The 11,156-nt window shown below is 47.1% G+C and overlaps 2 protein-coding genes across 4 annotated transcripts in view; one reads left to right on the forward strand and one right to left on the reverse strand.

Annotated features, from left to right (window-relative positions):
* The window catches only part of PNPLA7 (patatin like phospholipase domain containing 7), a 126,677-nt gene extending 116,531 nt beyond the window's left edge, over positions 1–10,146 (reverse strand). Inside the window, exons 1-8 of one of the 3 annotated variants that reach the window (XM_064468892.1) lie at positions 10,036–10,146; positions 9,327–9,367; positions 6,870–6,935; positions 6,316–6,403; positions 5,613–5,695; positions 2,826–2,914; positions 2,369–2,509; positions 843–1,002 (exon numbers count right to left, since the gene is read on the reverse strand). In XM_064468892.1, coding sequence (XP_064324962.1) covers positions 843–1,002; positions 2,369–2,509; positions 2,826–2,914; positions 5,613–5,695; positions 6,316–6,403; positions 6,870–6,935; positions 9,327–9,359 — 660 coding nt within the window. In that variant the 5' untranslated portion in view covers positions 9,360–9,367; positions 10,036–10,146. Of the gene's footprint in view, positions 1–842; positions 1,003–2,368; positions 2,510–2,825; positions 2,915–5,612; positions 5,696–6,315; positions 6,404–6,869; positions 6,936–9,326; positions 9,368–9,951; positions 9,973–10,035 lie in introns of those variants that run through there. The other 2 variants (XM_064468889.1, XM_064468891.1) reach the window with 2 other exon arrangements.
* A 117-nt stretch (positions 10,147–10,263) lies between these two features.
* On the forward strand, positions 10,264–10,877 carry MRPL41 (mitochondrial ribosomal protein L41). Its single transcript, XM_064468894.1, has one exon. The coding sequence runs from the start codon at positions 10,332–10,334 to the stop codon at positions 10,737–10,739; it is 408 nt and encodes a 135-aa protein (XP_064324964.1). The 5' UTR covers positions 10,264–10,331; the 3' UTR covers positions 10,740–10,877.
* The last annotated feature ends 279 nt before the right edge of the window (positions 10,878–11,156 follow it).

Raw genomic sequence — 11,156 nt, forward strand, 5'->3', positions numbered from 1 at the left:
ATTAAAAGAAACTAAAAGCCAGTTTTGTCCAGGGGAAGAGGTGACCTGCTTGTTTTTGCTAGATAACAACAACTACCAACCAACCAACAACAAAAAAACCCAAAGCTTCCTTCACTCTGAGACAAAATTAGCTCCCTTTATCGAGGGATTTCATGTCAAGAGGTAGTACAAAACATAGAACAGGAAAATAGAACAATACAGAAATACCCAGAAATCAGCAAATTTGGGATAATATACAAACATGAAATCCCTGCATTTTCAGCCATCAAAAAACTGTTCACACGTTAAAGCTAAATTCAAAGTTCAGTCAAGAAGAAGGGGGCAGGATCTAAACTGGCAGAAGGGATAGCAAGTGCTCAACATTTTAAGACTCACCTGTAGCACAAGCAGTCGCTTCTTTTCCCTGTCTACCCAAAAGTGAACCTGCATCTTCCACCTCCCTGGCAAACCCGCTAACTACCACGCTAGACTCTTGTGAAGTGAAGCGTACTTGGTCTCTCCTGATCTGTACCCCTTAATGATTTTATATAACTACAATCCCGAAGGAGAATGTTTCCAATGCTCTGTAACGCCAGTCCTGCGCCCTGTCCTTCGTCAGTAACTATGCAACTAGAGTATGTGAGGACATTACAGAATGCCTGATCAGCATTGTGTTTCGCTCTCTCACCTAAGACATGGGGGACAACAGCTCGAAACCTTGCTCTTTATAAATATCATGGCCCTGAAGGGGTGGAAGTAATCCTTTCAAACGTCTAGGCTTAATCAATACTTAATGATGTGAGCCAACCTATACGCTATGCCAACAGATTGATGTCAAGAACTATGGATCAGTTTATTCTTACACTTTCTTGAATGCAAACTTCCAGCTTGCCATCCTGCACGACGTAGATGCTGTTATCCAGCTGCCCAGGACGAAAGATGTATTCGCCTTCATGCAACTGAACAAAAAACATGTGCTTGCACAGTTCCAGGAAAAGAGGTTTCTCAAAGTGGCCAAGGACCCTGCAGGAAATAAAACGAGAAATCAGCCTTTTTCCCTTTTCTGCAACAGAAAACCTAAAATCATCACTGCCTTTGGAAAACCCTTCCTAAATCGGCAAAGCCCCCATGCACAAACAGGCAGGAACCTCTGAGGCAGTTGTTGCATGGCAGTTCAAAGGCACCGCAGAAGGATCAGAGCTCCCCAAGACAGAAGTGCAAGGGCACTGAGGAACGCTGAAAACTGTAAATACTGGAGTCTGAGTAGCATTCCAAGCAATGACAGTCGGCTCAGAAGAAAATATATCCACTCTGTCTCAAGCAAACACCAGCATGGCTTTTGAAGGGGAAGAAATATAAAAACCTGCAGGATTCGCACACTGCATGAGAAAAGTTACCCTACGAAACTTGTCCTTTTCATACAGCTACCCTGCCCGTGTAACCAGAATACATGAGAAATACTGAAAACAAAGGGAAAAATTCCTGTCATCTGCATGTACTTGTAAGCTTGGAATATTCCATGTCCTGCAGGTAACAAGCAAGAGGACTCCTGAGATACTGAAGCCAGTCAGTCACTACCAGGCAGACAGAAATACGTGTTGTACAGCTGATCATTCTGTGCACCGCACCAGAAGTGCCCTTCATACAGCTCCATTACCTCACATTTACCAGGATCAATCAATCAACTTCTGTTACAACATCAGTTAGTCATCGGAGGTCATAATTCCACAGTAGAAAGTTTAGATGATTTAAATAGTTTTATTACAGTATGTATGACCTTCAGGACTCAATTATATCCTGGCTGGGAGAAAAATGAACATGCATAAACAGAACCAAAATTACAGGTCTGACGCTCTCATCCTCTTTGCTGCGCCAGCAAACACTTGACTGAACGCGCCAAAAGACTATCCTTTCCTCTCAATCCCCACCGCTCTTTGGTGGATTAAGCTGACTTTGATTCTGTTTGCAACCTTTTTAGCCAGAGAAATAAAAGACTCTGCAGTTTAGAGAATTGCCAATATGGCATCCAATTAACATTTACCAATTATGAAGCCTTCCTGTACCAAAGACTTGTCTGATATATCTAAAAAGAATTTTTATAATGGACTAACAGAAATCTATTCCTGTTAGAAAAGCTTTATTATCATTACCCCCAAATTTAAGCCACTAATCTAAGTCTTTTTTTTTAAACACACTTAAATATAATGCTTCTAGAAAATTAGAAGTCATTTATTCTTTCCTCATGCTCAGATGAGCTTCCAGTCAACTGCTTAAAGAGTCTAACCATGCAGTAATAAAATTTAAGACTTTACACAAACAGCCAAATATTTAGATCACTTCAACATCCGTCAAAAGCAAAACCCACACTTATCTTTCCATTTAACATTACCTAACATTTTTAAGCATGTATAGGACTTCCGACGGCAAATGGGAATTCTTTACATCAAATTCAGTCAGATCTGCCTCAAGCAAAGAGGGAGGTGGTTCTTTTCGCTGCAGAGTCGGACACTCCTTCTTAATACGCAGAATCCTACAAAGAAAAAGAGAAGTCAGAAAGTTCAGGAAGTCTCCTCGTTTGTCTTGAGTATGGGCCGTATATTGACACCGTAGCGTGGCTGCAATACGGAACGCCACCATGCCGAGTCACACGTTATCAAGCGGATACAACAGTCGCATTCCACCCTCCAGAGGCTTCTTTCAAACTTCCCAGCAAACGCAAGGCCGACGCACAGCCGACAGCAGCTATGGAAAAGCGCTACGCTAGGGACAGCTTCCACACCACAAACAACACACCACAAAGCCAGCCTCCATGGTGTGACCCTTCCCCTTCCCAGAAGCCCAAATACCTTTTAGCCAAAGATAAAACTTTTGCCCGCTTCCGCATCCTTTGGCGAGGCACAGTGTTCCCAACCAGAGAGTTTGGAAGAGTTGTAACCTGGGGGGAAATAATGAAAACAAAAACATTTACTAAAAACCAAACCAAACCAAAAAAAATCCCAAGCCACTCGTTCCAACCCTGCAAAGGCTCCGATTTATCTAGCAAGTCACTAGAACACAAGCAGAGCGAAGCACTCGTATAAGACCTTGGAGGACTGGAACAGCACCTACTCCAGGATCACTCCTTCTAGAAGGCAACTGAAGTGTACTTCAATTTTAATAAGCAACTACTACAGTGGTTATGGATGGTAGAGGGGAAAAAGCCCTTAGCTATACAGTTTTCACTCAGGAGCACTCAACATCAGGCAGAGAAGTAACATTTAAAGCTCCAGTACTGCCATGGCAGTCTGTGATGCTGACAAAATAGGGCCTGGCTCATTTTTGAGCTGGTGACAAACAGCCACGCAGACATGCAGCAAGGCTTTTACTTGGTTTTAACCGTCACTAAGTGCCACCTTCTGGAGAAATGCAAGAACTGCAAGACCGAGAAAAAAAATCTCAGTAGTTACTTTCAAAATATTACCTGCTCTCGTTTGTTTCTCAGGAAGTTTAATCCCAGGAAAAAGTTTCTTTCACAAAAAAAATGTTTAATTAGTTTGGAGACTCACTTTTTTGGGTTTTTAGAAAGTAAAATCTTGGTATTTTATCAAAAATACATGAAATACAATCAGCAGCAGTTAGTTTGTAATATCCCGTGTCTTATTCAAGAATAATGACAAAAAGCAAGGTCTAAAACCCCAAACCAACAACCACCTGAAATGATTTTACCATGTGGAATTCTAAGCATTCTTTACTCTGTGCATCACAAACAACTACATTAAAGAATATTAAGAAGTTGCTGGCAACACACACCATTTCTTCTCACTGGGTGCTTTTTTGACCTAGTTGCGTGTGAAGCCTGACCTGCAACGCAAAAGCAAGGTTCGGGGAGTAATCTCCTCCCTCCACAATGAACCACAGCCCCACAACTGAATATTAAAACCAGCACAGTATGTAATTATTAAGCCAAAGCATTTCAATTCACCTCAGCAGAGTTTAGCAGTGTGTGAGGCAGAAGGTACAGTTCACAAGCAGTGACTAGCAAAGAAAGGTTACTTACCTGTGCCTTATTTATTCTACAGATGCTGTTTTTAAGTGCCCTAGCAATGCGAGCGCACACCTGGACTCCAGCAGGTTCTCCCACAGGGCACAGCCAGGACACCCCACGCTCCGCCTGTGACCCCAAAAGGGGCCAGTCCCAATCCTGCCTCGCAGCTACCGTGTTAGAGTCCACTAGACCCGCACACCGGTTCTGACTCTACAGGGCAGCGGGCAGGGAGCACTTATCGCAGTCAGAATTAAATAGCTTTTTCCTTCACCGACCATTTGTATCTACAGACACAAGCAATAACCATTTGCTCCTCTGAAAAGGGGTCAGAGTCCCCAGCTGAGCAAGAGGCAGCTTTCCAGAGTCGGGCTTTATCAACAGCATCACATATACTAAAACTGCACATGGAGTTCCAAGAAGTTGCTACATAGATTTTGGTATGGGGAGTGTTGAGTAAGGAAGTCACCTCAACCTCCAGGTCTATGCACAAGCTTGTTATGAAACCAAATGCAAAACCTCTGCACTGATGTAGCCACTCAACACCTCTGCAAAGATGAGCTCCTTTGACCTTGATGATACTGGCAATAAGAAAAGACTCTCACATTCCACGTACACTAAATAGCTTCAAGGGAAGCACGTATTTTGAGGAGAAAGACAGGAAGATTTAACTCCTCAGTTAAATGAAATCCAGGCAGTCAGTGCTGAACACCTCCTTGTTGCAATTTCCCAAGAAAAACCACTTGTAAAGACAAAAGTAAAAAGCAAAGAAAAACCAGAACTAAATATCAAGCAGGCAGCCATAGACTTGAAGGATTTAAACAACAGATGCAGCAACAGACTCCCGACTGACAGAAAATTTTGGAGGAAACCTTTCAGAATAACAGGACGGGGGCAACACCAGGACGGGGGCAACACCAGGACGGGGGCAACACCAGGACGGGGGCAACACCAGGACGGGGGCAACACCAGGACGGGGGCAACACCAGGACGGGAACCTGAGTGCACAGGTGGTATTCCTTGTGACAAGCCAAGGCAAAGAGGTGAGTCTTGGGATAAACCCCTCTTGAACAGTCTCCAATGAGTCAGTTTGACAAAGTCCTACTTGCAATTCATAACAAGAAAACAAGGGCTCCTATGCTGAAGTGCTTAGCACTCTTCACAGGTAGACTGCAGAAAGGCAAATTCAAATGTCTGCTCCCCAGATAGACTCACATGGGAAAGAAGGTGTCAGCTTTGAAAGTAATGGCAGTACTGGAGGTCATTACCTGAAAGGGACAACCCTGAGGCACTGAATATAATCCTAAATACTAAGAAAGACAGTTTACTATAGATCTATCAAAAACAACGAACTCCATAGCTGAATTAGATTTACCCTACCCTCAATGTCTGCAAATATTCTTGAAAGAGGTACGGTTTGGCCTAGAAAGAGAAGCTATTGCCGTTCCATCAGCAATTCAGGCAGAATTCCAGGAGCTCCAAAACATCCAGTGAGATTTTATAGGTTGAAGGCCCTGGGCCAGGCTAAGCCAGTGAAGTATTTCAAAGTTTATGACACCTCACAAAGCAGATTTTAATCTTTACATCCCTCCCATCGTGCAGATGCGCTTACCTTTCTCATGATCTTCCGCCCATAGAACATCATTTTGTCTCGCTTGCGAAATCTGTACTGAGGCACATGTGGCTGAAGTTGTTCTGAAAAAAAGAAGCATCACATCAGAAACCGCCTGCAGCTCTGCGCTAAGGGAAACAAAACGGAGTACAGGCTGTCAATTCTGCTACATCCCTAACAGCTGTGGCTCCTGCCTACTAAGCAGCAAGCACCTGTGGCCAGGGTTTGAAATTTAAACCAACACAAGATACTTCAGTATCCAACTCTGGTTATCCACACCAGACTAAGGCTTGAGGCTCTGCCTAATCACTGAAAGAGATAAAAAGGCTCTCTAAACAGATGCAAGGATCAGGTAATTTTAATCTCACAAAGGAAACCTCTAATTCACCCATTTCTCGTTACTGTAACACTGAAATCGCAGCAGGATTGAAATTACTTGCATGCCAACTGATACTAAGGCTATCATACGCTAGAGAAATAAAAACCTCCAGCGTCCTGCACGTGACAGTTACGAATTCTGTGTTCAGACCTGGGTAAGTGAATCAACACGAGTTCTTTTGAAGCTGTTTTCCTGCAAGAATCACTACCTTCACAGCATGCAATTATTACAAATCAGCACAGAATCTACCACGTATTGTTACAAAAATAGTGAAGATAACTGAGAAAACTGCTTTTAAAACATACACCGGTACTGAGTACTTACTAGATTGTTTCACTCTTCTGTAAACGACAAACACAACAATCGCTATAAGTAATAACGCGACTGCAGCTCCAATTGCAATTCCAGTCAGCTGTGAGAGGAATTTAGGGGGAAAAGAACTTAGTAAGTCCTGAAGTTGAAAAATGAAGTGCCTTTTGGAGGGCTGAAGAACACTTCAGCTCAGCAAGATGTCTAAAAGTCAAGCACATTCATAAATACTTAATATTTAATTAAAACACACATGCAAAAAGTTTAAACTACATCAGCATCTCACAAGCTCATATGCAAAATATTCAGCATTTTCCTAAGCTCATATGCAAAATATTCAGCATTTTCATAAGCTCATATGCAAAATATTCAGCATTCCCCTCCCCAAGCTGATCAACTCAATGTACATCGTATGAAATAACAGGAATTAATTCCTGCCTCATGCAGAGCAACAGCGAAGAAACAAACACTCAGACTGTGACTTAGCAGAGTTCCTAGAACTTCGGAGAAGCTACACACTATCTACACACACACAACCTTTCATCCAGTTGATTAAAGCTATACATTACCATAGTAGTCTGGATTCTGTCTTCTACAAACTGAAGAATTCGTGTTCCACCCGCTGGTAACACAGCCTAGCACCAAAAGGAGGGTGAAATTAGTTTCCCACAACCTGGAAAAAACTCCGTAAAAACTTCTCAGAGCCTGGTCTGGCACATACACCGCAACTCAACTGTATTTTCCAACATCTTTCTGTCAACTCTCGCCCACTTTGCAAACACAAGACATTCTGTGGAGAAGGGTCATCGGTGTCAGTTCAAGACAAACCTAAATAGTCCTAAAACAGGGTCAAACAGTGAGGTGATAACTTTTTTGATGATTCCGTTATTCTGAGCAACAAGGACAAGAACTGAATGTAAAGGACTTTATGAGACTGGGAAAATAAGTCATAAAATAGCAGACGAAATTCACCATAAGAAGAAAATTATGCACATGAGAAAAAGCTCCAACCTCAGGTCTACAGCCCCGGGCCCTGTGCTGACTATTGTTACTCAGGCAAAATAGCTGGCAGTTACAACAGTCTCACAAATGGGAGCTCAAAACTTACCAGAACAGGGGGGAAAGCAAATCAAATATTAGGAACACGTAGAAAACAACCCGAGTACAAGGACAGATACATCCCCCTCTAAGTGTTGAGCCTCACAAGTACTTGGGCCTTAAGTATTACACGCAGTTCTGGTCCCAGTTTTTGCCCTCGGTGCCAGATCTGGATGACCTCTTAATTTAGCTTTGCCACCAAGAAAAAAAGCAAATGCACACCCACAGTCACCAAACTAGTCTCTCTCATGAACTTCGTTCCATTTCAACAGTAGAGATAAAACCCCTGCCTGACCAATCAGCTCTAACGATCACCCTCTGAAGTTTTTCTTCTTGGGTTGCTTTAACACAGCATATCGACAATTTATCTTCCCAACATTAGTCAAACGAACCCTATCGCTATTATTATCAGACTATTATTAGTGGGATTGTAGTGGAAAGTCACAAAAATTAAAAAAAAAAAAGTTGAAAATATGTTCGCAACAAATACAACGCATTTTGGTAAAATACAGCGAGTTCTCAGTGTAAGTCTATTGTGGTCACTTCATTTATTTCCCCTTGAGAGTGCCAGGGACACGCACGGTTCTGCTGCTGTCCAGGCCTCTATGATCTCAAGTAACATCGAAAATAGTAGTTGTCAACTGACAGTCACATTGCTGCTACATGAGAAGAAACAAATTCATGAGCAAAAGAATTAAAACCCACACGCGCACACGGAGCCCTGGTGCCTCGATACAGAAAAACAATGAGGGAAAGAAGACAATTCAGACCTCCAAGAAGAACAGAGAGGTTCTTGCAAGGTTTCTCACAACCACCAGTGAAAACGCGATGTTCCCCCACATACTCCACGGGGTATCTTTTCAAGCACTGACAATCCTTCCCGAAAAGCAGAGAAAGCTAGCATGCAGGGTGCAACCTTGCAGACGCTTGAGGCGGGCTTCGGGAGGGTTACAGCCAGCACCAAACTCAGGCGCTTACCTTGCACACCCTCAAACAATTTTTGTGAGAAAAAAACACACGGAACAACCCCGAAAAGACCCTCACTGCATCAGAAAATGGAGCGATGATACGCTAAGCGTAGGTATTAGCAGAAATAGCATTGGACTGCTTTTTCCAAAGGCGTTCAAATTTCATTAGGAAAATGGGTATGAACGGTAATTCACAAAAACATACAGCTACAGACCCAATGGCCGCGCTCAGCCAGAGCGCCACGCGCAGAACTAGCAGCTCTGCTGAGAGTTGAACAGCTTCACCTTACAAAGGCGAACAGTGAGACACACCCGTTTGAGGAGGGGTGGAAAACGCTTCTCAGCATCGAGAGCAAGGCCTTCAAATTAGGATTGCCCAGAACGTCCGATGTCCTTGTGGCTCATGAGCACCCGGGTCCGCGTGCCTATGTTTTGACTACAGACACTGCATCAAAAAACATTTTTTTGACTGCGTACAAGGAGGATATATATGTTTTTTAGTTCTGAGAGGAACTATTTCCTACCACAGGCCTTGCCTTTTTCTACCACAAGAAGCACCACGTGCCTCGTTGGTCTGTGAGTTTTGTATTTATGATTAAGAAAAAAGGCGAGAAGAGCTGTCAGAGAAGCCTGCGGTGCTTCCATCTTTAGGCTAAACGCACACTGTTGAAGCAAATAGGTACTTAAATCGTATCATTCTGCTAACAGGTTAAGCTATGAAGAGAGCGTGGATGGTTTGCACTAAAAAAAATTAAAATTAAAAAAAATAAAACACACACAAAAATGGGACTGATCTTGAAATTTTCAGAAGGATAAAACTCTTATCTGGAAAGGGTCTTTCAAAGTAAAAAGCATCTAAAGCGGCTACCCAAACACTGTCAGATTCGGTACAGTAGCCTTCAGAATCTAGGAACATTAATGGGGAAATATGTCCAAAAATATCAGCAGAGCATGCTGTACCTCAAGGCTGGTGCTGTTGCCTTCTTCATCCATGTCTGCAGCTACAGCAGGAACAAAAACAAAGATCAGACGGAGGTAGGGGACGGCGCCCGCGCTCCCTGACCCGACGACCCCACCACTGCCGCCCTGCTCGGCCGGCCCCGCGCCACGACACAATTCGACGGGAACGACGGGGCACTGTCCCGTTCCGCCCGCGCTGAGCGGCGGACCCCGCAAGCCCCGAGGCGGGCAGAGCCCCGGCACGGCACCGACAGCCGCCGGAGCCCACCGGGAAGCGGCGCGGCGGGACGGGACGGGACGGGACGGGGCTCGAAGGCTGCGCCCTCCCGGAGCGACACCCGCCCGCGCCGGGCGCACGGGGACGAGGAGCCGCCCGCCGGGAGCCCCCCCGCCCGCCGCCACGGGCGGAACCGGCGCCTGGGGCCGTTCGCTTCACGGAGAGCGCAAATACCGGCTCCGGGGCGGGGCGGGGCGGCGGGGGGGAGAAACCCCGCAGGACGGGGCCGTGGCCCCGCTGGGGGTCAGGGCGGGCCCCAGGCCATCGCCGGCCCCCCGCCCTCCCCGCCGCCCCGGGCCCGCTCCGCTCGTTGATCACGAAACGCCGACGTTAGAAGCCAACCCCCACCTGGGCCGGGGAGCGCGGGTCCCTCCCGCCGCACAAGCCCCCCCGCCCAGCCCGGGCACCCCGCGGCGGGACCCGGACCCTCACCTGCCGCCGCCGCCGCCGCGCTCGGGGTCAAAGGTCACCCCCACGGGCCGGGAGCGAGGCTGGCGAAGGGAGGGGAGGGCCTCGCCCGCCGAGGGGAGTGGCAGTCCCCGCCCATCCCCGGGTTCCCCGCTGCTGATTGGTGGAAAAAGCCCCCACCTACATCCACGCCGAATGGCCCCTCGTAGGTTAGGATAAGCGCTGCGGATTGGCCGGCGCGTTTGAGCCAATGGGAGCGGGCGGTGTTGGTGCGTGCCGAGGTAGGAGCGCGCAGCCGTGAGGGGAAGCCGGAGCCCGGTATGGGGTTGCTGACGGCGCTGGCCCGCGGGCTGGTGCGGGGCGCCGACCGCATGTCCCCGTTCACCAGCAAGCGCGGCCCCCGCAGCTACAACAAGGGCCGAGGGGCCAAGAAGCTGGGCGTGCTCACCTCCAACAAGAAGTTCATCCTCATCAAGGAGATGGTGCCCGAGTTCATCGTCCCCGATCTGGAGGGCTTCAAGCTCAAGCCCTACGTCTCGTACCGCGCCCCCGAGGGCTCCGAGCCGCCCATGACGGCCAAGCAGCTCTTCACCGACGTGGTAGCTCCGCGCATCGAGAAGGACGTGAAGGACGGTGTTTTTGACCCCAATAACCTGGAGAAGTACGGCTTCGAGCCGACGCAGGAGGGCAAGCTCTTCCAGCTCTTCCCCAAGAACTACGTGCGGTAGGGAGCAAGCAACCGGGCTCCGGGGCTCCCGTGGCACCTCCGGCTCGCTGGGAAGAGCGTCGCTGGTGACTCAGACGTGACCCGCACCAGCAACTACAGGACGGTTTCTGTCACTGGCTATTAAAAACAAATCTTCCCATTTGGTCTTTCTGCAATGTCTGATTGAAATTGCTGGGCGGGGGGGGGGGGGGTTGGAAATCGGTGGTTAACTTCCTGTGGCTCACACCGCGCACGTCGTGGTGTTGTGTGAGCATGCGGGTGTCCCGCTCTCAGACAAGAGCTGATTGACCAGGCGCGGATAATGAGCAGGAAGCAGTTTCTCTCCGGGCTGCTGAAACATCCTTCCATCCTTCTGGGAAGGGATTCACATCTTCTGGGAACAAGAGAGGACAGGTCTTACCTCCTCGGGAGAGCATGG

This window comes from Phalacrocorax carbo, chromosome 18 (genome assembly GCF_963921805.1).
Source record: "Phalacrocorax carbo chromosome 18, bPhaCar2.1, whole genome shotgun sequence".
NCBI classification, from domain to species: domain Eukaryota; kingdom Metazoa; phylum Chordata; class Aves; order Suliformes; family Phalacrocoracidae; genus Phalacrocorax; species Phalacrocorax carbo.